We start from the raw sequence: 25,935 nt of genomic DNA on the forward strand, positions 1-25,935 counted from the left end.
CAGGAAACAGATTTGAACTGAATTCTTTGAACACTTGGGGTCTCTCATTCTATGTCTCTGTGGAGCTATTCCTTCTCTAATAAACTTTCATTTTATCTCTAACTGATTCGCCTGAATTCTTTCCTGCGCCCAGTCAAGGGCCCGCTCCTGTAAGACTAGAGTCCGCACTCGGGGGACAGTCCACCAGGCCTGCATCACTTCCCAAATCCACAATTTCATCTATTTTTAACTCTAGAAACAATGATCAGACAGGATAACGAAACAGCCAAATAAATTCATCTTTTACTCAAAAATTACTAAAAAACAACGAACAACTTACGTACATTCTGCAAGTATCTGAAGATGAGGTTCTGCACCAATGGTTAAGGAAAAAAATACACGCATAAACTCTGCTCCTTGAAACTGGTCGATCCTATCCGCATCGCATCTTTGTTTTCGGAACGCAAGGTCTGGTGCCTACGCCACGAAAAGGGCCCAACTAGGCACCCATTAGGGGTTCCTTAAATACTCTTGAGGCATCTCCTCTCTGATTCTCTTGGAGTTTTCTTAGCACCGCCATCTTCCTCCCGCTGAGATCGATACCCCCTGCTTGTATTCAGTACCTAATGAAGGTGGTCCCCCTCCGCTCCTTCCCGCATTTCCTCGGCAGGGGTCTGCCCAAGCCCGCCAGCCCCCATCCCCACTTCCTCAATGTCCCGCGCTTTCTCCCGGTCTTTGGCGCCCCGGGGGCTCACGGGACGTAGGTCCACACTCCGCTCCCTTGGGCCTACTGTTTGCTCCTTAGCTCCCCTTTTCTGGCCCCAACCTAGCGGTCCTGACATCTTGCGTAGGATACGATGGGCTGCACCATCACCTTCTGCACTTTTTGGCCCTGGCCACGGTACGCCATTGTGGAAGCTGACAAAGGCCACACTGTACTGCACGCTACCTCAGATAGCTACTTCCGTAACAAAACCGGAACCGGAAGTGCACTGTGCCCGCGAGGAGGCCCGGGCGGCTCCTGGGAAATGCTTCTCTAGCCACAGGTGTAAAATTTTTCTCTGTGCTCTATAGCCTCCGGGGGAGGCCAAGTTGCGGCGGCTGCGCTTTGGAATGAGCGTCAGTCCTACAGCGCCACCTGGAGGGAGGCGTCGAGAAGCCGGTGCCTTTGCGTCTCTATTTCTTGAGCGGGCTTTAAAGAGCCAAGTCATCCCATTGCATCCCTCTGTATGTGAAATGGATTGTGTTAGTGCTTTTTCTAAGGCCTATTTCCCTGGAATTTAGACTTGATGGCACGTTTTGGTGAGGAGTGTAGAGCAGTAAGAAGCCTAGATTCAGGACTCCCACACCTAGCACTGTCAGCCACAGATTGTCAGAATGCAAAAACCAGCTGCTGTGGTTTACTCCATTATCAACCGACCCGATTCAACTCTCTGTGGGCATTATTGTGAAATGGCTACAGAGCACGGCTGTTAAGCGTGAAAGCCCTGAAATCTGATTGCTGGGCTCAAATCCAGCTCGCTTGTAGTGTATGACCAAGGATAAGTTCCTAAGACTTGTCACGTCTCTGCTTAGTTGTTACCAAAATGGACATAAAAACATTCCTTCCTCATGGGGCTGACGTTTCAGTGAAGTAGTGTACACAGTAAGATCTCAGTTTTCTACTACAGCTGGAGGGGGAGGCGGTGGAATTTGTTAGGTTATGTAATGGGCTTGTGGCCTGGCAATGGCAGAAATTTCATTTAATAGGAATACCCACTTTATATATGAGGAAACTGAAGCTCAGAGTTGTGGCAAGTGACAGAAACATAACTTGCTTAACTGAGGTCTTCTGTTTAAGGAGGATATTACTAGAGCGAGCCTCATAAAGGGTTTGAGATTGAAGGGTATGAAAGTGATTTTTAAATTATAGAGAGCTAAAAAATCCATGGGATGATAACTTCTTTTAAGAAATTTCCCTGCCTCAAATCCAGTAGAGAGTCGTGCTGTACACAGAGGAAACTAGTTATATTTGCTGAAATCAAAGACAGCATGGATAGAACACACTACCCCATCTCAGATGCAGAGATGCTTAGCTACTTGATTTTGCATTTTCCTGTTTTAGAAGTCATGATTCCTAAACTTTTGAGGATTGAGCCCTACAACCAATCATTTGACTGATTATACGACTCATCAGAAGTGATTTGATTTTTTAAAAATGATTTTGCTTTTTAAAATTTAAATATTCAAATGAGATTTAATCTAAAATTTATCCTTGTGTGTCCTAGAACTGATACAGCTTTATAATTTCTAGATGACTGCCTGGCTTTCCATCATCATTTCAAAAAAATAACCCATCGTTTCTCATTCAACTTAAAAAGCTACATTTATAAATATACCAAGTGTATTTGTCTATCTATATAGTGTATATTTTGTTCTGTTGATCTTTGTATCTATCTATGGACCAGTATTACTCTTACAAGTATTGTAGCTTTATAATGTTTTGTTATTTGGTAGGACTAGAAGTAAGTAGAATTTTCCTAGTTATTATTGGTTATTTTTCTTACGCACTTTAGAATCAGCTTATCTAAATTTAAAAATCTCATATTTTTACTGTGATTACCTTAAACTCTAAGAACAACAGAATTTTTAAAAATTTAAGTACATGATGTCTTTTCATTTGTTCAAATTTTCCTTTTTGTCTTTGAGATGTTTTTGTTTTCTTTAGTTTCTTTTTTCTAATTTATCTAGTTTAATTATAGACATTTCATCTCTTTTGTTCTTAAAAATTATCTTTTTCTCAACTGTATGTTCTAGCTGGTTTTTAGAAGAAAAAGTGATTAATTCTATTACATAACAATTTTAAAGTTTTGCATGTCTAAAAAGCCCCATAATAAGCAAAGTCAAATGATGTAAGAAAAATATATTTGCACTATATCAAACAAATGACTAATTCTACTATTATATAAAGAACTCAAAAAAAACAAATGCTGTTCTGGTTCTCTATTGCTATGTAAGAAATATTCCAAAACTTAGTTTACAACAACAATTGTTTTGTTATAATTGATTATTTTGTGAGTCAAGAATTTGGGCAGGTCTCAGCCGGGTGATTTTTTTTCTGCTCCAGATGTAGCTAAGGCCTTGGTGTGTGTATTTAGAAGGCTTCAGGTGAGTCCCTGTCCACGTCTGTGCCTCACCACAGGGTCCCTCTGGCAGAGTGGTATGCCTTCTCATTGTGGGGGCCCAGGACGCTAAGAAACCAAGGCGGAAGTTACCCTTAAAGTCCAGGTCTAGAATAGTATAGTGTTCGTACCTCAACCGATATTCAAGGGCCGGAAAAATAGAGCCCACCTCTTGATAGGAGGTACGTTAAAGAATTTGCAGCCACTTTTAATCTGACACAAAGGCCCTAAATAAAACTTGGCAGTGGATGTGAAAAATGATTATAGCAAAAGAAATACAAATGGTCTTCAATCATGTGAAAAGTTGCCCAAGTTCACTATTATATGACAATGCAAACTACACTGAGAAAGCTTTTCTCCCCATTTGATTGGCAAAGATCAAAAAGTATTGTCAGTTATTAAACTCCACTTGTAGGTATTTAATTCTACAGATAAACTTACATGTGCAATATAATGTAAACATTGCAGCATTGATAAAAATAGCAACATTGATAAAAATAGCAAGTCCATCAACAGGGACTTGCTCAATTATTGCATATTCATAGTGTAATATTGTGCAAATATAACCAAGATTGAAAAAGCTCGTTTATGTTCTGATATGAAATGACATTCAATATACAGTAAGACAAAAAACAAACTATGATATATTTGAGATTTACTTAGCAATAATCCAGTATGAGTCAGCAGGGCTGGATCTCAAATGGGACAAGCCTAAGGAGCAAAATTTAAAGAGTCACACTCATGTGTGAGTACAACCCTAAGAATGAGCACCTCCTTAAATTGTGCACAGGCACCTTGCTTACCTCACCCTAGTCTAAGCTCTTGGGGCCAGAATAAGGGGTAAATGATATGGGTATAGATGAAACAGGATTTGTTATGAATTTGTAATTCATAATTTAAAACTATTCATAGTAAACATAATAAAAAATGTAAGGTGCAGAATGTGTGTTTTATACATGATTTTGTATAGGAGTATAATTTGCTTATATAGCAAGTCCTCAGATAATATCATTTTGTTCATCATTTTGTTATAATGTTGATGCCACAGGATCGTAACTCAATTAGCCTATGGTAAAATTGGTTTTGTTATACATTGTTTTGCTTGAAGTTGCAGAACCTTGTTGACAACATTAAGTAAAGACTGTATATGCTTGAAATATCTCTGGAAGAATACCTGAGAACCTGTAACGTGGTTTTCGGCTAGCTGGGGTAGTAGTAGAAGGGAGGATTTTTACTGATATACCTTTATACACATTTTGAACCTTGAAATTTCTGAATATATCACTGATTCAATGAATTCATTAAATAGTAGAAAGTACTATGAAACATTTATTTCCTTTTTTATTGCAATTAACCATAATGTTTTTATAAAATTTGAGATTTTCATATTACTTCCAAGGTATCTGCAAAATAAGCTTGAGAATTGCTGGTCCAGAGACCTACCCCAAGAAGAGGCAGCTCCAGGCATCCCAAATATTGAACATCCATCCTCTCAGCTTGCAGTTTCTTCCATCTCAACCAGTAGCCTCATAACTTGCTGAATGGCTGTGATTAATTAGAAGCATGCCGAAGAGTGGCTTAAGAAAGACAAGGGCAGTCTAGCAAAGATCAACAGCCACAGAAATGGGTCAAGAACTTTTTCATTCATTTAGCAAATATTTATTGAATGCTTTCTGTTATGGGTGAAGTGTGCCCCCCTCCCCCAAAATAAAAAAACAAAACTCATATGGCAAAGCCCTTAAACCCAGTACCTCTGAATGTTATTGCATTTGAAGATAGGCCCTTAAAGAGGTAATTAAGGTTAAATGAGATCACGTGGGTGGGCCCTAATTCAAGGTGACTGGTGTCTATAAAAAAGATTAAAACACATACATACATGCAGTGAAAGGCCATGTGAGAATGTAGTAAGGTGGCCATCTGCAAACCAGAGACACCTCAGAAATCAAACTTGCCAACACTTTGATCTTGGACTTCTAGCCTTCCGAACTGTGAAAAAATGTCTGTTATTTAAGCCATCCAGGCTGTGGTATTTTGTTATGGCAGCCCTATAAAACTAATGCACCTTCTATGTGCCAAATCTGTACTAGGTACTGATAATATATAGGTTAGTAAGAATATGTGCCTCAACAAGTTTATATTCGGCTGAGGAAGTACACAGGTAATGATTTTAAAACAATGGGGGTAAACAGAGTATGTGCCTAGTGGACAGGCACCAAACCCCAATCTGGGAGACAGGGAAAGTAGGGGTTTGGGAGAGGTAGCCTGGCGGTCACAGAACATGTAGGAGTTAGCCAAAAGAGACTTTTAGGCAGAAGACAGGCAGCATTAACACAGGCAAAGGGCTAGAGACATTAGTGTATGAGAATAGTCAGTTTTGCTGGAGTATAGAGCATGGTGAGTGGCGGGAGAGGCTGGTAGGACAGGGCCTTACAAACTTTGCTGAGAATTGAATTTAATTTTTAAGGGAAGAGGAAACTGGAGGATTTTATGAAGCAGTGACTCAGATTTGCATTTTTAAAAAATCAGTGTATATCTTAGCTAAGTCTAGTTGACAACTGAGACCAAGAATGACACAAGGCAGATTCAGAGTACCAATGACATGGTCAGAGGTCACTAAAAACAAGACTTACCTGCTCAATTTGGCCTTGTTTGCAGCTCAAATCATCTCCTTTGCTAAGTTATAGAAAACTCCAGCTCTAACACAGACTTCCCTGGCCAGTCTCAAACTCATTGATTTCTTATTCCCTCTATAGCATCAACCATTTAATATTTGCACCTACTTCGTTTGTTAGATTTCTCTTAAGTTTTTTTTCTCTAAGCATTTTAAGGGCAGGGGTTTGCTTTACACTCATCTATCCCTAGTGGCCAGTAGTGTTTACTAATGGTTAGAATTCATAACGTCCTAATTCGAACTTCAAGGAATAGCAGTCCAAAATATTTTGTGGCAGTCATGCCAAGGTTATTTCTTTCACATTTCCTTACAGTACTTTCTCAACTTGACTAGTCTCCTTAAGCTCCCTATACCAATAAATGACCTCATTAATCACACAGCTATTGGATAAGGGTTCCTTCCATTTTGCTTCTCCCTCCCCTTGAAATTTTTTTCAAGTGTTCTTGATCCACCCAATTTCCTTTTTCACTTTTATTCAACAGATAGGAGTCTTTTGAGAATTTTTTCTTGTCCTCTTCAGTCTAAATCTTGGCTGTTTACCCTATTCTTAACTCTACAAGTTGTTTACTCCTGAGGACAAATCAGTCTAAAGACCAAAAAACCCAGGGACAAGCAATACTGTTTTAATACGTTTTTTTGCTCATCACCATAGAATCAGACTTAGTCATATCTCAGCAGTTAAATCCAACTAAATCTAAATACTTTAATAGGCCTACTCAGTAAATCTCAATTTTTTTAAATAACAAGTAAAATTCTGGATTATTCTTTAGAGTCATTGCTATTATTGTCTGTCCATTTTATTCTGTAAAGAAAAAGGTCAAGTATTTTCTTTGTGCTCATGCTCTTGACATTTTGCAAATTCAAATAAATTGAAGCAGAGTTTGAGTAAATTGCTCATGTAGTCAGACGTGTGGGTTTTGGAAACTTGCATGTATTTATTGAGCAGCTTTGAAAGATTTAAGAAAAAAAGAGCTCTTGAAGGTTCAACAAATCAAACTCAACTGCACATAGGACTATACCTGTACTTTTTCTCATTGTTAAATCTGAACACACTGACTTTAACACTACAGTGAATATAAAAAGCAGTGATCTTTGATGCAGTGTAAGATTTAGTGTCAAAATGGTTATGTGAAATGAGTACATATTCTAAGTACTCAGTAAACGTTAGCTAGTTTAAGTGTTACCTATTAAACAGCAACTGGAGACCAGTTGTTGCCAAACTGACAAATTCAAAGCAAATATTTTAGAGAACTACAGAAATATTCTAGCAAGATAAAGCCACAATTTTAGAAAAAGATCATAAAACTTAGACCAATATACAATACGCTTTATTTCTGAAGCTGTAATTATTAAACATCAGTCTTATCTCAATGGTGGTTTCAATGATTGGTCAAGATGAAAATAAACTCTGTTCTGGCCATGAAAGAGGACCCACTGACATTTGAGTTTAAGTCACAATTTTAGGGATCATTATGAGACAAATGTATCAGTCATGGACTATCTTGAAATTTCTGGCTATGGCCAAACTCTGCAACATTTGGGCCTTTTTCTGTTAAAATTGAAAACCATCATCACTCAAAACTGAATACACAATGTTTTGCTTTTGTGACAAGCTGATTCAACTTGTTGGGATTACTATTTGGAAAAAAAATCTAAGTTCTTTGGTGGCCAACAATTTACATGTAATCCCATAAAAAGTAGCCCACTACTGAAAAAACCTGGATTTTCCTGAATTAAAATTTTTATATTAGTATTCATGCTTGAAATCTAAATTGTTGAATCCATTTAAGATCACTTCTAAACCCTCTCTTTTGAAACAAATAATGGCATTACTTGAGTTACAATGATAATGGCTAAGAATCAGTGTCAGGGAAAAAAAACACATAATATTCGCTCACGCCTAAAGCATATGTGGCTAAAACTAAGCATACGTGTGGGTAAGTCTGGCAATATGTCCTTGTAAGAAGTTTCTAAAGCCAAATGACATCTGTGAAATTGGAGCACTTACACAAAAGGCCAACATTCTGACAGGCACCTCTACTGAGGCCGATCCTAGGCTGGAGTGACGTACACTACTTAACTCACAACGTCAAGACTTTCCTACACCAGTTTTATTTAAAACACAATAAGTAATTCTTTGCGTAATGGCGAATGGTTGAAATAATGTTGAACATTAATCACTGACTAATACAAGGACTTTAAATATGAAACAAAATTATTTTTTAAAAAGCAAAAGAATAAAGGTTATATACAAAAGAGACTTGGAATCTATAAGCTGATTCCAAAAATGAAATGAGTAGAAAATCTGTGGTGAAACCAGAACATTCCACCCTGCTTTGGAGAAGGGCTATTATACAACATTCGGTCAGTTGAAGATGGATTGGTAGAGAGGTGTCTATACATAAATTTCAAGTCATTTTTGCTTTGCAGAATCATCCAGATCTTTCCAAGACTGAATGGGCAGTCCTGTGGCTTTCTTCCTTTTCCATATTCCCAGCAAGGCTACATGAAGTTCAACTCTTGATGAGCCGCTTACAACAGCAGTTCCTTAGGAGCCAATATGACAGGTGGATCAGATTTCCCTATGAGAAACAACACTGGCCACCTACAGCAAATTATCAAAACGGACAAGTCCTTCTTTCCTCTTCTTTTCAATTATGTACAATGTCTCCTTTCAAGACTATTATCCCCATCATACTTGTTCCTTCACAGTTAAACCTTGAGGTGATATAAAGGTGACCAACATCAAGAAAATTTAATTCGGAAATGAAGAAAACTGGAAGGTATACAATACACCCCCAGAACATCTCGAATAATCCCTTCTATAGTACAATTCATTGTACTGCTACAGTCCATAGATAAATATTGGTAGCTCGAATGAATTCATTTTTTTCCCCCTTAGGTGGTTAAAAGACACCAAATAAATACTGGGCAAGAGGAGTTTGCCGGGAGAGTTAGAAATATATAATTAACCAATTTTTATCCCTGTGATAATTCAATGCTAGGAGGAGGCAAGTACTAAAGAAGAGAAGGGACAATTTTCATACTAAAATGAGAATTTCTGTAATCATTATGTCACCATCTCTTATTAAGAATCCAGGGAATCCCAGAAATAGAAAATTAGTTTCAGAGAACCCCTGAGGCACTTTAAAGCCTTAAAAAATTACAGTAATAAGTTAGCTATTGCTCTTCAGAGACTTACACAGCAGCAGAAACATGAAAATCAGGTCCAAAAGTTATGTCCAAATTACAGGCTTTCTGAGCTGCTCAGCTCTCTCTAAAGCTTAGGTGAATCTCCAAATACCTTTAAAAACACATGCAATTTAACAGAGACCGAGTGGATTTTTTTTGTTTTGTTTGTTTAGTGGTAGCGTGAAATTTGGTCCTTAATGGTAGCAGCTGTCTTCATCCTTTTCAAACTCAGGTACATTAAGCACAGTAAGACAATACATAAAAGAAATAATACAACAAAGGGGGAAAAAGCCAAAAAATGACAAACACCTCAAGGAGTCACTAAGTTCTCTTGCACCCTTTCACTTGGATCTCCCTCTCAGTCTTTTTGTGGAGAGAGAGGTAAACCAGAACTTTTTCTTGAAGATGCTAAACAATGTCATGTCATCAAATAGACAAAATGGTTACCAGGGAATTTAAAAATCTGACCCAAGGAATCCAGGACACATAGAGATAATTCAGAGGTATACTTCTGATTTGGGGCGAATTCTAGACTAAAGAAATGACCATCTTGGGTAAATGTTATAATAGATAAAAGTCCAGGTTTTGGCAAGTTTTTGTTTGTTTGTTTTTGTTTGTTTTAAATGTTCTACTACCACCTTCAGCTATCAATCATTTCTGATAGCTCAAGCAGAAGGTCATCTTCATCCTTCCCAGGATCCAGGTCAATCTCAGCTTCTAATTTGCCTCCTGAAATCTCCCATATTAGTTTCTCAAAATCATCCTCCACAGAGAGCGGGGGCTTTCCTGTTGAAGCAGAGCTGAGTCGGCGAGTTTTTGTGGCCATCTGGGATGAGGAAGGGCCAGATACTTCTGGTGGGGAGGTATCTGAAGGTGACTGGGTTGAAGGCAGCACAAGACTGTAAGGTAAAAAAATCCCAAAAGATAATTAGAAAACTGACTTTTGTCAATGGGTGGCTGGACCACCTAGTCTCAGGAACACAAAGAGTTAGCCATGAGTTGTTTCTGAGAACACACATAAGGAACTGTTTTGGGAATTTAGGACAAAGCATTTTTGTCCTTTTAAAGTAGAATTCAGATAGGTGTTTAAAACATTTTAAAAATAACACAGGTAAAACATAAACAAGGGCACCCAAGGAGAACAGAAGCCTTAAGCATCATGGTTTACAATTAATTTGAAGTTTAGCAGATTTATTTAGATGCGGCTAAATTGTAAATGTTTAAAACTATTTAGCAGTGTTACTCTTTAGAGAGTATAAATAATAGTAGTGGCCTAAAGTCTGATTTGAAAGAACTGCAAGGTATTACCTGTCTCTAGGTTTCTCCGTCTCCGGCACAGTGACTGATCTGTCCTCAGAGACGAGTGGGATGACAGCCTACAAAAGAGTAATTTAGTAGGAGAGTTAGGTTTTTTAATTTGAGCATATTCACTTTCTTTTGCCACCTATTTAAAATCATAACTATCATTCTTAAAGCCTGGAATCCGAGCATAAATAATCCAAAGGTGAGTATACAAATAAGCAAAAATATTTTAACCACCCAAACATTAGCTTTTAAAAATCCCATCCTGCCACTCCACAAATGTCGAACTAAAAGTATAAAATACAGTAACAACCTGAACAACTAAAACACTTACAAAATGGCAGGAAGCATCACACATGAACACAAGCAGAGAGTTAACAGAGAGTTAATCTTCCCTGCTTTCCTACCACACAGACTAAAGCATCACTGAATTGGGTCTGCTTCTCACCACAGCTGCTTTTTTGGCTGGGCTTTCCTGCAGGACACTGCTGGAGCTGAGTGGCTTCACAGCTGCAATGACAGCAGGGTGAACCTCCACTGCCTTGCGTTTGGGGGCCAATTTGGGCGATGAGACAACTTTAACCACAGATGGCTTCACATTCACTTTGGGTTTAGCTACAAGGGACAGAAAATATTTGATTAATAGTTAGAAAAATCCCTTTTACATGGAGAATAACTCAGAGTATAAAAATTCCTTCACAGTACTAGATATATCACAAATAATTAAAAACAACAAAAAAATCCAGACTGAAAATGATCCACAAGCAATCTGTACTACACATAGCCATAATGTATATATACTTGATTCCTTTCAGTGGCTCTTGAATTTACTACTGCTATTCTGTTCCTTGTTTTTCTTCTTCAAAACCACAGGAAATATGCACCATAGAAAGTTTTAGATAAAGATTTTTAAACAGCAATTTTAAATTCTGATAAATAAATTCTTCTAATTTTGTCTTTTAAATAGAATTGTAAGAACTGTTACTATCCACCTGTGTGACCAGAATACAAGGCCAATGAAATATGACCCAATTGTTGCCAGGGAATTACTGAAACTTGGTAACTTTGAAATCCTAAAGTAAGATACACTAGAAAAAACACTGACCTTTACCCTTTTTTTCCAAGGTCTGTGCCGCACATTTCACATTCAATATTGAGTCCCCAATCCCTGAGGTTTCTAATTCTGCCTTCTGGGATGACTTTGTAGGAAGCCGCTTTGTCAGGTGTCGTGTGAAGCCTGGCACAGTAGTGAGCACTGGCTTCTCTGCTATCTGGGTACTGTAAGAGTCTACATCTCCCCAGAGGGGTGTCAAAACTGATGTTTCCTTCTGAGAGGTTCCCCTCTCTGGCTGTTTCTGTATGTGCTTTTCTCTCGTGGTCTCACATCTCTTGACTTGAACTTTAGTGATGCCAACTCCTGTTGTCTCAGCCGAAACCTATGCATAAATTTAAATGACAGAATTAAAATCTAGTACCTCTAACAACCTATATAATTACAATTTATAGGTTACAAGGCTAACAGCTAAGTCAAGCAGTGTCACGTGATCCAGAACACAAGAGCTTTTGCTCTTTGATATTAAATAAAAAACAAGCTTATAAAAGAATTGAGATGTGTGGAACAATAAAAACCAGATTCCATAGGCTAGACAATGACCCTAAGTCTAATACAAATGATTTCTAAATAATCAGGCACTTGCACGAAGATTTTTATACCAAGATGTTCGTTATCTTATTGTGTAAAACAAAACCTAAATATCCAGATGACACTTGTGTAATGTTATGAATATTAATTGATAAACTTAAAGCAGGCTGCAAAATGATACATTGTAAAGTTCTCAATTATGTTCTAAACATGAGTCAAATCATTAAACGAGTTTACATATATATGGATATAAACAAAAGACTTGAAGGAAATCCATGAAAATAACTAGTGTTGGTTACATGTAGGTTGTGAAATTATAGGGTTTCTCATTCTTTTAAATAATAAAACCCCAAAATTTGTAGAATGAATTGATATTACTCTCAATGGCAGGAAAAAAAACTTAGTTGAAAACATGATAACAGTCAATTAAACACTTTAAAAGGGCAGAGAACCCTGATGATGTATATATACAGAACACCCACCACCCCACAATTTTTTCCCAACAGAAAATTATAAGCATAGTGAAAGGCTATTTACCTAATATGTCAGTGAAATGTTAAATACAAATTTATTACAAACTAAAACTAAAAGCACATTTTACCATTCATCCAGTCTTCACTTGTATGGACAACTATAAAATGATTTTAAATAAACTCACCTCTTTACCTTCTGTTCTGGTAACACTGCTCTGAGAAGCAACTTCACTGCCTTCTTGAAGTTTCTTCTCTTCTTTTATACCTACATTCACATTGAACACATATTTCATTTACGCTGCAACTTCATGACAGATAAAGTTAAACAAAACTTTTCTTAATGAAAGTAATGCTAAGATAGGACAAATAATTATAAAGCCTATCGGTAATCCAAGTTTCAAAGTGCACATTAAAATATCAAAGGTCTACATAGTACAGAAACAGCTTATCTTTATTTAATCCAGTGACTTTTCAAAAGTTATGTGAGTAAAGAAAAATTCTCACAGAATTCCTGTAATAATCCTGTGGAACACCTTGCCTTTTGAAATATTATTTGAGGAAGTGTTACTACAGAGGGAGCTCTTTTGTTACCTGATTTTTTGGTGATTCGGAGAAGCCGCCTTGCCGCTGGGGTGGCATCAGGCTGGGGCTGGGAGCTGCTGCTGCTCTCAGAGCTCTGCTGCACCCTCAGTGCCTTCTCTAGTTTAATTTCCTCCAGCGTCTTGATATGCACCTCCTGCATAGACTTTGTTCTACCCGCAGGCTCCTCTGATTGTCCTTTGCTGACAACTATGGGTGGCAAAACCACTGTTTTTTTAATTTCATTATCAGTCTTTAACTTGATGCAGGTTAAATCTTTTTTGCTTTTCTGTCTCTCTGCTTCCTGCTGCCGATGTTTCTTTTCAGCCAGGACCTCAGAGAAGGTTTTGATTCGGATTGTGGAGGAGCTTCTGGTTCCTAAAGTAGAATCATCAACTTTTGAAGGTCCTTCTGCCTTGAGTTTGGTTTGTAATTCTCCACGTTTTTGACTGGCTCTTTCAAGAAGAATTTCTTCTAAAGTCTTCACGTGGATCTCACCAACTTTAGTAATTCTCTCTGTTTTCATGGGGGAAAAATATGTCACTGAACTTAGAGTTCATCGCTCAATGAATTATGGTCTCTCTATTCTTGAATAAGGCAGAGTACAGTAGAGTGGTATCATTTAGGTAGGCAATTAAAATGATCAAAAGTACATTAGTTTCTACCTCAATTTTAGAATATTCCATGTTTCAGGTAGTGGCCCTCAAGAAAAACTCTTAGGGAGAAAAAATTACTGATTTTTCAACTTCCTCAGAAATTTATCTGAGGAACTTGAAAGCCATTTGCTAGCTGGAAAAACCTGTCATTATAAATCTTACCAATAAAAACAGCAACAAGTTAATTTTTCCATTCATTCGTAGGTATATAACATGCACTGACACTGTGCTAGAAATGTAATAATAAGTAAAATACAATTTCAGCCCACATGTAGTTTATAATAGTCTAACAGACAAATAATTAAGGAACAACAAAATATGGTAATAATAACAGCTTTGATAAAGGTGCATGTAGTAAGAACACTAATCTTTGTCTAGGAATTGGTTAAGAAAAGCTTTTCAGAGAAAGTAATATTTAAGTGATATGTAAAGGATGAAAAGGAGGTAAAGCAGGTGATAAGACAGAAAAAAAATGGGAAAACCCCAGAGACTGGCATGCCACTGAAGAGCTATTTTTAATGATACATTAATCATTTTACATCTGTTTAAAGGACAAATTTCACACGTGACAGATATGCATGTCCTCATTACTAGAGCAAAAGAAATGATGTGGAAAAAAACAAGAATTTGGAGATGATATATATTTAATCAATGAATAACAGCTTTTAATGAAAGATCAAAAGCAATATCCTTTTATAACCTTAAACACATGTTCTGTCTCACTTTCTAAACCCTTGAATATGTTGTTTCTATATGGGGTGGTCCTTACTCGTCTCATTTCTCTTGCTTCCTAGTTAGTTTTAACAGAGTTCATCTTAAATCTGACACTTTCCAAATCTAGTTTGCTTCTCTGATCACAGCACTGATCATATAGCACCATAGTTGACTGTATTCCCAATCACATTAGAAACTTCAAGAGAACAATGACTACATTTACTTATATGTAATATTTTAGTACAGTACCTGGTAAATAAGAAGAAGCACTCACTTATTCATTTCCTTAGGCTTTCAAATTAAAAAATTTTTCATTTCAAGATGCTAGAATGCTCTCAAAATTACCACTTCAAGAGAGTATTACATGAATGGTGACATGGAGACCCTGGTTCCCTACCCTACACAAAAATTTCATCAAAATGATAAAGACATTAAAAGTAGAATAAATCCACAATAGCAATGGAAAACAATGATGCCACTGGCAGAGCATAAATCCTGAGCGATTTCTGAGAAAGAAAGCAGATATCTGAATTTATGGAAAAACAGATAAGGAATAAACTGTAGGAGTTGAAATGTTCTTCCCAACAGAGTCAAATAAAACTGCCAAACTGCTATAAAAAGCAATAGTGGGTAAAAATTTAAGGAAGACCTAAAGACTCCTACACATCAGTTGGGACAGTCATGACCTTCTCCCAAGAATGGCTCCATAGAAAGAGGAGAATCTGCTGGGAAAGGGAGCACGCTGTGAGGATGCTGGGGCTAGAGAGAAGTAGAGCATGAGATATTTCAGACTTTCATAAAGGCCAAGCAGAAAGAGGAGAAGTGGGGTAGAAAGTAAAAAGCAAAGTTAAAAAAAGAAAGTCAGCTGTACTTTGAAAGTAAATAAAGTAATTGTATGGGCCCCCAGACTTCCAGCCTGCAACCCACACAGCTGGCTTTTTGTGTACCCTCCTCATTTATGTAAACATTTTAAGCCAGGTCTGCCAGCTAGGACAGAGGACTACTTAGAATCACAGAGGAAAGCTAGGCCAGGTACTTAGAATTATGGAAGAGCAACAACATTAAAAATGAACCAAAATAAACAAAGAGAAGTGATGAAAGACATAAAACAATACATACACATATTTAAAAAAAATATTCAAATTCAAAAGCCCAGAGGAGCCTGAAAACAGGCTGTGAAAAAGAACTCAAAGAACCCTCCTAAAAAAATTCTTGGAAATTAAAAACACAGGTGCCAAAATAAATCCAACTGAAAGACTAAATAGTAAATAAAAGACAAGGCTGGTCGAAAATCAGTCATCTAGAACAATGGCAAACTAAAGTCCATAGGCCAAATCTGGCCATGATCTAAATTTTATAATTAGAGCTTTATTGAAATACATCCACTCATTCATTTACATATTACATATGGCTGCTTTCACACTATAATGGCAGAGTTGAGTAGATGTGATGGAAACTGTGGACTGCAAAGACTAAATATTTACTATTTGACCTTTTGCAGAAAAAGCTGAGTTGGTTAATTGCTAATCTAGAAAATCAAGCCAAGCAAAGATCCTAAACGATGAGGCAAAAAATCCTCAGGGATGGAAAGTATGAAGACAAAGTTAAAAGACACGTGGAACATGTGTCCAAAAACTCCAACATCTAATAAAAATTCCATAAGGAGAAAACAAAAAAGTTATTTAGAAAAGAGTAATAATATTTGATGTCAGATTCCTTTTATGATGCTGTTAAAATCTTAAGAACCAAATCAGAAAAGGATAAAATGAAAAAGGAAAAGCACAAGCTAACACCATTTGTAAACACAGATAAAAAATTTAAAAAGCATTAAACTAAATCCTGCGAATGTATAAAAAAGCTAAATGGTTAAGTATATGGATGTTCACTTTAGTATTCTTTAAATTGTATACATAGAAACACTTACGTATTTTACCCAGTAATTTAAAAAGTTTAAAAATTAGAGTATAGAAAAAATATGAAGAAGAAAATTTTAATTACTTAAAACCTCAATATCAAGATAAAACCAATGTTAATATTTTGGAATATTTCTTTGCAGTGTTTTTTCTAAGGATGTATTTTTATCTTTATAAAATAGGAATCCTCTGATACATAAAGACTTCTTCCTGAAAATTAAGTTTCTATTATAAGAAAATAAATTTCATCCAAAAAATCCTCTTATTTTACCCTAAGGCAAAAAGGTCAAAAGTGGTGTGTTTCTTTTGCAGCCTTCCTTCATTACTGTTCAGAACATGACTTTTCATGACAGCAATTATTTTAGTTCATAACTACCTTAATTTAACCTAATTCCTTTTTGTTGGATATTTAGGTTGTTTCTAATTTCCTATGATGAACACTCATTATACCATATCTAAGTACAAAAAGAGAATCCATACCAGTCATTAATTACTTAAAAAAAAAACAACAAATCCACAAAAAACACACAAAAACAAACAAAACAAACAAACAAACAAAGACAACACATAAGCCCTAACCTAACTCAACAGGTAAACAGGATAAAAAGTAAAGATTCTATAGCAAGGGAAAAAATAGAAGCTGGTCTTAGGTTTACCTACCTGCTGCTTCCTCATTGTTTGGACCAGCTGACAGGCCTAATCGTTCCTTTAGAGACTTGGAAACCTGAGCTGTAAAAAAAAAGAAAAAGAAATTAAACCAAAAGTTGAACAGAGACATTTTATAGGTCAAAACTCTTTTACAAAGGTCACAAATTAGGCTTATACTTGTCTTCAAATGCAAATGCTTTTTAAAAATGTCCTCAGGTCTTAAATTCTTCTTTCTACAGTACAGATCTATGCGAATCATGGATTCCCTAGAGCATCTCTAGGGGTCCCTAATCCCCGGGATGCAGACTAGCACCAGTATGAGGAGAGTGGTGAGCAAAGCTTCATCTATAGTTGCAGCTGCTCCCCAGCACTAGCATCATTGCCTCAGCTCCACCTCACATCATGAGGCACTAGATTCTCATAGCAGCACTAGCCTCTGGTGCTAAAAAGGTTGGGGACTGCTGCCCTAGAGCACTCAAGAGAGCCTTCAAAAAAAATCTTTTTATATCTGAAAAGCAGAAACTACTAAATTTAGTAAAATAATTTTGTTACCGTACAACCTTCTAAAATCTTACTGACATCAAAAGGTTTTTTTCTCCTAAGTCTATTGGAAATATGCACTTTAGTTATTAGGCTTCAATATAATTGGCGGGCAAGGAGAAAGGGAAATTGGCTTCAAATTCTGTGATCTCATAACACTGTGTACTTTTCCTGTCACATAATTTATCACAATACAGACAAGTATTCCTACCTGCCATTGTATCATAAGCTCCTGAGAACTGTGATGGTGTTTATTTTATCCAATGGTGTTCTACCTAGAATCTAGCACAGTAAGCACTCAAATGTTTACTGAATAATGAAATGAATACCAGAAATGATTTGATTTACCCAAACAAAAAAATCACAAACCAGACATGTTACAAGAGACAGTGTCAGGACTACACCCATGTATATTATAAGAGAGGTACCTTTCTTTGGTGTTTTATCAGTTTCTGAAGCATCAACTTTCTTTCCTAGCCTCTGTGCAAGGCTACGCTTTAATGGAGGATCGCCTTCACCACCTACAGAAGGAACTCAGTTTAAGAGCTCAAGTCAACCTTCCGCAAGGTCAAGAAATACAAGCAAAAACAGACAATGTAGTAATACTTTTGCAACTTTTCTGCATTTATATGGTGTGTTCATTCACTGGCTTCTTTACAACTCAATTTTAGAGCAGGAATAAAAATGTCATAAAAAAAGAAGAGGTAAAGAAAGGGACAAAAAATTAGAATGCACAAATTAACACTTACCAAATAACTGACCAAAACTTCAAATTATAAGTCCTGGTTAAGGCTAAAATTCATAATTAGGAATATATAGGAAAAAAAAAATCTTCATGTACAGAAAGATCTTAACTGGCTAACTGCTGAATTCTAGGTAAATTTATGGTTTAATGTACCAAGAATGTTTGGGAAGACAGCAAAAGAATCACAAAATTAAGAATTTTTCTGTGACACAAAGTCTCTGAAGGCCAAATAGCTTCTCTCTTCAATTCCAGATAAGAAATATAAAGTTATGAAAGATTCAGTATCTTAGCCAATTAACGATTCTGTATCTCCGCCAATTAATGATTCTGTATCTCCATCCAATCAACGATGGAGCCAAGACCTGAACCAAGTTTCCTGATTCCTGGTTTATAACATTACACTGTTCAATGCGAGCTGTTTAAATGTCACAAGTTGTCAAAAACTGTGTTTTTGGATTGTATGACTAAAAATATAGTCAGAGTCCCATTAAAAACTTTGCAGAGTCCCATTAAAAACTTAAAAGATGCTACAGAGTACATTTTCTCTCTCCTCTCACTTATAATTTAAAAAAGAAACCAAAAATCATAAAGTTTACATGTCCTGCTGATATAAAAATAGTTTCTTTCTGTATTTTTTTACCTAAAATTTCTGTCAGTGAGAATGGTGTTGAAGAAAATACAAAACAAATAAGATTTCACAAATAAGATTTGCAAACACATTTTAAAGAGTATAAAGGAACTGCTGGAATCAGAAATTTTCAAAATAATTCTTCTGAAACAGACACACAGCAATTCAGTAATATGGTAAAATACTTCTCAAAATATAAACTAGCACTAATCCAGGGACTGAATTTATATTAACTGGACACTTACTTCCCTCTACAAACTCAAATTTCAATTTGTCCATACAGATATTTTTTACTGTTTTTTAAACTTAGTACCTTCTAAAGAGTTGACCATAATCAAGTTAACTTTTAACACTATGCATTTTTATGACTTCAATAAAAGGTATAATACACATGTAAAAAAACCAGGAAATTTTATTAAGAGCTTTCAGCCAAGAACACGGGGACTATAAATCAATATTGACAGGGCATTTGTATAAAGAGAATTTCAGAGGAGGTATGTTAATACACAAACAAGCAGAAAACAAAGGATATGCACAAAACTTACCTACTGAAAATTTTCGTTTCCCCAGTCTCTCGGTTAGACTCAATCTTACCAAGGGTTCTTCTCCTAAAATGGCAAAAATAGAATTTCTCTACCATTAGCTGATTTCTCTTTATTCAGTAATTACTTATGGGTACAAAGTATGCGCTGATATTAACATGAGTCCCCACAGTCTCTTGACAATCAGATCTCGGTCTTAAGGAAGACTATCACGTTAAAAAAAAGAAAAAAAACAAAGATTTAACCTCTTAAAGAGCCAATGTTCAGCCCAAAGGGAAGCAACAGCACAGTCCTAATTATTAACAGTAACCAAGTATACAAATTGCATTCTAATCAATTGGTTAGAAACTTAACCTATACTTTTGCTTGTGCACTTCAATATATTAAATAAAATTATAAAAAATAAAAAAAACCTCATACTCCATTGCTAGCTAACTCTCCTATATAACCTTCGTTGATCACTTCAGAAGAAGTGAGCTCTTCCCTCTGACTCTCTGTTGACTGAAGGGCACAAACATTTAAAGGTATCTGCATATTATAATTACTTGTGTTATATTCCTTATTTGATTTACAGCTATTAAGGGAAATATTTCTATAACTTAAAGGGTTTATTATAGTTTTTTATCCACAATGGACAGTCAACAAATTTGTTGAGTGGATACAAATAAACAGTAAATGTAAAAATTAAAGATACATTAATGTGAGTACCAGATGAGTAAGAATTTCAACTTTTTAAATAGTAGAGTGAAATATACTAACTTTTCATCCTTCTATTTGATCAACATACTGAACTCTTTCTGCATAGCCATTAAAGGTAAAATACACACTAGGATTTTCCACTCCTAGTTTTTTAAAAGTAGCTTGACAACTCTTAAGACCTACCTATACCTCACCTTGTTTGTTGGACAGAGTCACTGTCCTCACCACAGTCCGGACATTCTCTTTTTCAAGACCTGGAATGGGCTGAGGTTGGAGTAAAAGACTGGAAACTCCCGAAGAACTTTCTAAATAAAGCAAATCAAAAGAGAGCAAATAATTATGGAAAATAAAGCTATCACCAAGTCAAGAAATTTTGACTTGTGACCATATAAGTCCAACACAGACCATAAGATTACAAGCCAATCAGTCTCTCTGTTCTTGTTTGCCTACAGTGACATGGGATGGTGGTGGGAGGAGTGATAATCCTTATCTCTTATCTTCCTTGGGCATGATGTATAAATAAAACATAAAACTGTTTTGAGTAAAAGGTACTCAATCCACTTTTATTTACCAAGGCTAGCATTCTAAAGTTAACCCCAGAAGCACATCGGCTATAAAGTCTGTCAATTCAACCTTTTTCATCTATATTCAATTATCTGCAAAAAGCACATCTCCACGGTTCCTATAGAACAAGCTTTACCAAGAGGGTACTGAAAACCAACCAGTTGATTCTCTCTAAATATTACCTTTCAAACCATAATTTTTAGAGTTGGAAATATATAAAATAACCAGGTTAAGGCAAGCTCGAAGAAATCCTAGCAGCTCTTGAGAAAAATTCACCTACTACAAAATAAAGATTTTCCTCTTTTAATATGATTTATAGGTTGTTCTTTAGAGTTATATTTTGCAAGATAAATGTTTTTCTGGGTTTTTTTAATTGCAATGCGTGGCTTTGAATAGTTAGGGACTGAAACATAGCTGCAATGAAAAAAAAGCAACCATGATTTAAGTAAGTCTGTGTTTTTTTCTTCAAATCAGCCACAGAAGTCAGTCATTGTGGTTGTTGCAAGGGTCCTTATTATCAGAAATGTCCTAGTTATTCTCTAGGAACATTTAACGATGTGTCAAAACTGATGACTTACCTCCTTGCTTCTTGGATTTTTCCTTCATTTTCTTTGACTTAATTTCCTCAAGGGTTTTTATTCCAAAATTCAAACATTCACCTGAGAAATGCACATAGAAATAAAAGGAGGAACTGTGCGTTTTATCTGTAAATAGCAGGCATTCAGATGTTTTCTAAATGAATAAGGAGGTGTGTGTACACGTGTGTAATGGGGGCAGGGAGGAGGGAGGTGGTGGTGACTGTGAACTATATTTCAAAGGTCTTTAATATAGTCTGGACACATTTCATACTGCTATAAAATTTGTAAGTGGGAACCAGCATCAACATAGCATCTTCTTACCTTGTTTTAAACTGATCCCAGCTTTCCGGGCAGAAGCTCCTCGTAATCCATTATGAACTTCAGGAGTTGGTTGCAGAGTAGGTGTTTTGGTTTCATCACCTTCCTCAGAAAACTGATCTATATTATCAACATTTAAAGGCAAGTTTATGATTAAAAACAAGCCTAGAGCCTTTAATCCTGATTCTGTCTAATTCACTAAGTGACTTGATCACATATTTGCCTTAAAGAGCTCAATTACCATCATCATCTTCATCATCATCTGCAGCATTGATTACAACTGGTGGATGTGTGGGGCTGGGAACATTTTCTGAACTTTCTACTTTCATCACACTTCGCAGCTGAGGGGAGGGATTAGACTGGACAGATAATTTGCTCTGCTGAACTGTGAGCTGGCAAGCCTTCACTTCCTCTTCTGGTGACTCAGGAACAGTGGGCAGCACAGCTAGACATACAAAATTAGTCATAAATTAAAAATAGAATATATTATCCCAATTCATCAAAAATCCCCAACCACCCATGATGAGTTTGGTGCATTTTCCTTGCCACTATTTATGTCTTTTTATGTAATTTCCCATTTTCCCAATCAGATTCTAAATTTCCAGGGAGAGAAAATATGGCTTTTAGTTAATAATTCTTCACTGTAGGCAAATACACTCAAGATGGACACTCAAAACATAAACAGGAAGCTAAGTGCATAGTGACTGTAAATTCTAGAGATGTAATTTTAATATTGGAATTCTAGGCTTTTTGCTTAGCAAGAAGTACCTTTAAAGAGATAGCAGGTAATACTTTTGAGCCAAAGCAGAAAGGAGTGAACCTAATTTTCCTCCCCTTAAATGAAGATAAAAATATGCAGCCATCAGATTTTAATCATAGAGCAGATGTGGCTTTTAAATGGCTTATCATTCCACTTGGAAATTACTTTAAAAGGGACTTCGGAAATAAATACTAGCTTTTGGTAGAGTTTAAGTTTTATTTCAGATTACAGCCTAGAGTAGGGTTAGCAAACTTTTTCTGTAAAAAGCTGGACAGTAAATATAGGCTTTGTAGATCTCTGTCTCAAGTACTCAATTCTGCAGCAGTAGCACAAAATTTGGCTATAGAAAATCTGAAAACAAATGGGCATGGCTTCATTCCAATAAAACTTTGATTCACAGAACAGGTGGGAGAACAGATTTGCCAACCCCTGGCCCGGAGAATCAAGTTTCTTTCAAAACCCTCTATGGATCTGATATGAAAATGGGAATGAAGCTACAGTAATCTAAACTGTCATACCAAGAAACACTTGTGAGGCAGCATGGCTTTCGATGACAGTTTTGATTGTGACTCTGCTACTTATCAGTTTATGACTGTGTACAAGTCATTTAACTTTAATAAAGTGCAGTTCTTCTATCTATGAAGTGGAATACTGCTCCCTTACAAGAGTAAAAGAAGGCAACATATATAAAGTACTCTGTACAATGTGCACAAGTGTTCATTACATAGTAATTATTCCTTTAAAATTAAAAACAGATCTCACTTTTGCTTGGAGGGAGGAAAAGGCCGTCAACATAACGTCCTCTGTTGTGATGGAAAGCGCAGTTTAGTTTTTGACATCCCATTGGTTGATTTTCCCAGTAACAAGGAATCTCACTGCGTTTTTTCTGTAAGAGGGAATAATACATCATTTTCAAATAAAAAATGAGGTGTTTTTCGCACAAAGTTCATATATGGGATTCAAAAATCTGAAACATGAGATGATTTTAAGCAGGAGGAAGAGCAAAAAAAAGAGCGTTGCTAAGTCAAATACCCTAAACATGATGGAGAGATGAGGGGAGCAGGGAAGTGGTTTATTTACTGTTTTTTTCCTCTTTGCCCTGATCCCGGAACTCTGAATATCTACACTTAATTTAGAGATGCAGGATACTATCTACAGTAGTTAAGGTTATGGAATCAAAGATAAGAGGGTCTGAATCTCTACTATGCTACTTATGGGCCAAGTAATGCTGGACAAACGACTTAACACCTCTATGCCTCACTTTCCTCAGCTATAAAATGGGAATAGTGGCTATTGCTTTCTTATAAGGATTAAATAAAATAATGTACATGGAGCACCTAGCACATAAAAAGGATTAAATAGACTACAATTATTATCTGAAGCTGAGAGTTCAAGGCTTTGAGAAAACATTTTCCCATTTGTGACTTCCCAAGGTAAGATACATGTAACACACTAAGGATGGTATTTTCCTTCCCTAGCTACTTCACTTTTATGAAGGGGAATGAAAAAAATACTTGCATATCTATAATAAATTGCCAAATCAAGGATATATGTCCAACAATTATATATATTAGTTTTAATATATATATACATTAGATGCGTATAAACAATGTTCAAAACAATACTACTTATAATAGCTCCAAAACGTAAACCCAAATGTACATCAATGCTAGAATGGATAAATACATTGTAATAACTTCATAAAATAGAATATGATTCTGGACTTAACACAGATGCAGAGTGAAAGAAGCCAGACATGAAAGAGCACATATTGTGTGATTTCCATTTATATAAAGATCAAAACAGCAAAACCTCTATAGTAGTCGGGATCAGGATGGTGATTAGTTCTGGGGGCTTCATTAGTAACAATGAAGGGAAGGAGGAAAAGTTCTATTTCTTGACCTAGGTGCTGGTCAAGTGTATTATTCATTTTTGTGAAAACTGTTCAAGCTGTAAGATTATGATTTGTGCACATTTCTACATATACTTTAACAAGTAGTTCAATGGGGGGGGTGTGGGGGGGGGAAGGACCTGATAAACACTTCTGAAAAGTAACTAACCTTGGATTAATAACCTGCATTATGTTGGCTCTCTCATCCTAATAAGCAGCCAAAGGTGTAAAATTCCAAGAAAGAACAGCAGCATTATTTCAGAAAATTTAATGTGGAGGAGAGAAACAGAGAAACAATGACCATTACAAAGAGATTCTTAAATGTAAAAAATGGGACAAAGATCAGTCTACTATACTGAGACTGATAATTTGATAATACTCGGTTGGTAGGGATGTGGGAGGATCATGAATACTGATAATGGAAACGTAAAGCAGTTCATCAGCTTTGAAATGCAATTTGGCAAAAACTATTTTAAAAATCTATGTCTTGAGTTTATTGCTACATGTATGATTACTTTTTTAAAAAAAAAGTACAGCAAATACTTTTACCTTTCAAAGAACTGGATGGAATTTATTAGTTCCCTGTCACACCCAAAAGGTAGGTATAATAGCTACCATTGTTTTTTAGATAAGAATAACAACAATTACTCAATTCCTTGTTCCTCAAGGTAGAACCTTAATGCCAATCCTCCCTGCTCCTAAGTCAGTCTTTGGTTAAGTTTTCACTCCTTTCCAGGAAGTAATTTTCAAATTACTGGGTAACTTCTAAAATAATATCCTCCACATACAAGAGTCACATGACATTTACTTGATCTGTTTAAAGCATTTAGTGGATTTTGTTTCTAAATGAAAACTAATATGCATGCAAGAAGACTACTTGGGAAACAAATGCCTAGGATGCTATTATCAAAAGAAAATCACTTTTTTTGGTAAAGAATCATTTTACTTAAAAAGCTGTAAATGTATAGATGCACACTTAAAAGGTATTCCATATAATTCTGTACTTTTTTCATTTAGCAACACATGACTATTTCTTTAAGTTTTTATTTCTTTAAAATATAGCACATGGTCGAAAGGTATACAGAGTTAGTAGGTTCCTGGGAGTTTCTGGTCACACCATTTCTATCGATTGATCAATAACCTTGTTTTATGTATGTTTATAATTAAAGACACCTTATATAATACATATCGTTGATTTATTAACATTAAACTCAAGGCCAATGGCACTATAACTCACGCCTGAATGAAGCTTTTTATCTATTACATGTATTTTCTTTCTTGTGCTTAGGAACAGTATACAACACTGCAGCACTACCCTAGGGGGCCATTTCAAACAGGAAAATCAACAATAAAAAAAGCACGAAAATACAATTAAAAAAAATGGGGGGGGGGGGGCACTGAACAGGCCACGAAAAGAAGGTAGAATATTGCCTTGTTTGATTTCAGCTGGGAGTGTATACATCAGGTGATTCAGGAGACTCATATTTCTTGGTGCTCTTCACATGTCTGTGAACAACCATGAAAGTGAGTATTGATGTGGGGGTTATAAATAAATTTTAACAAGTAGGCAGATTTGCAAATATGGAACCCAAGAATAATGAAAATTAACTGCATACAGAAGGGACTTACAGTAAAAAGGCTCTTTCCCATTTCTGTCCCCACCTCCGTAGTTACTATTGTTAAGTTTCTCTTTTATACTTCCAGAGATTTTTAAAATGCAAATGCAAGTAAAAAATAATA

General features: G+C 36.0%; 2 protein-coding genes across 4 annotated transcripts in view; both read right to left on the reverse strand.

Annotated features, from left to right (window-relative positions):
- SNRPE (small nuclear ribonucleoprotein polypeptide E) overlaps positions 1 to 989 on the reverse strand; it is a 5,745-nt gene extending 4,756 nt beyond the window's left edge. The window contains exons 1-2 of the mRNA XM_006922874.3: positions 836 to 989; positions 324 to 350 (exon numbers count right to left, since the gene is read on the reverse strand). Of these exons, the coding sequence (XP_006922936.1) occupies positions 324 to 350; positions 836 to 889 (81 nt within the window). The 5' untranslated portion in view covers positions 890 to 989. The remainder of the gene's footprint in view (positions 1 to 323; positions 351 to 835) is intronic.
- A 6,134-nt stretch (positions 990 to 7,123) lies between these two features.
- ZC3H11A (zinc finger CCCH-type containing 11A) overlaps positions 7,124 to 25,935 on the reverse strand; it is a 34,680-nt gene continuing 15,868 nt past the window's right edge. For all 3 annotated transcript variants that reach the window (XM_006922876.3, XM_015597845.2, XM_015597847.2), the window contains 14 exons: positions 23,067 to 23,190; positions 21,786 to 21,989; positions 21,548 to 21,664; positions 21,227 to 21,307; positions 20,279 to 20,389; positions 19,389 to 19,451; positions 17,899 to 17,991; positions 16,943 to 17,011; positions 13,012 to 13,515; positions 12,606 to 12,685; positions 11,411 to 11,741; positions 10,754 to 10,920; positions 10,312 to 10,379; positions 7,124 to 9,902 (listed from right to left, as the gene is read on the reverse strand). In XM_006922876.3, coding sequence (XP_006922938.1) covers positions 9,644 to 9,902; positions 10,312 to 10,379; positions 10,754 to 10,920; positions 11,411 to 11,741; positions 12,606 to 12,685; positions 13,012 to 13,515; positions 16,943 to 17,011; positions 17,899 to 17,991; positions 19,389 to 19,451; positions 20,279 to 20,389; positions 21,227 to 21,307; positions 21,548 to 21,664; positions 21,786 to 21,989; positions 23,067 to 23,190 — 2,271 coding nt within the window. In that variant the 3' untranslated portion in view covers positions 7,124 to 9,643. The remainder of the gene's footprint in view (positions 9,903 to 10,311; positions 10,380 to 10,753; positions 10,921 to 11,410; positions 11,742 to 12,605; positions 12,686 to 13,011; positions 13,516 to 16,942; positions 17,012 to 17,898; positions 17,992 to 19,388; positions 19,452 to 20,278; positions 20,390 to 21,226; positions 21,308 to 21,547; positions 21,665 to 21,785; positions 21,990 to 23,066; positions 23,191 to 25,935) is intronic.

This window comes from Pteropus alecto, unplaced genomic scaffold (assembly GCF_000325575.1).
Source record: "Pteropus alecto unplaced genomic scaffold, ASM32557v1 scaffold359, whole genome shotgun sequence".
Classification (NCBI taxonomy): Eukaryota; Metazoa; Chordata; class Mammalia; order Chiroptera; family Pteropodidae; genus Pteropus; species Pteropus alecto.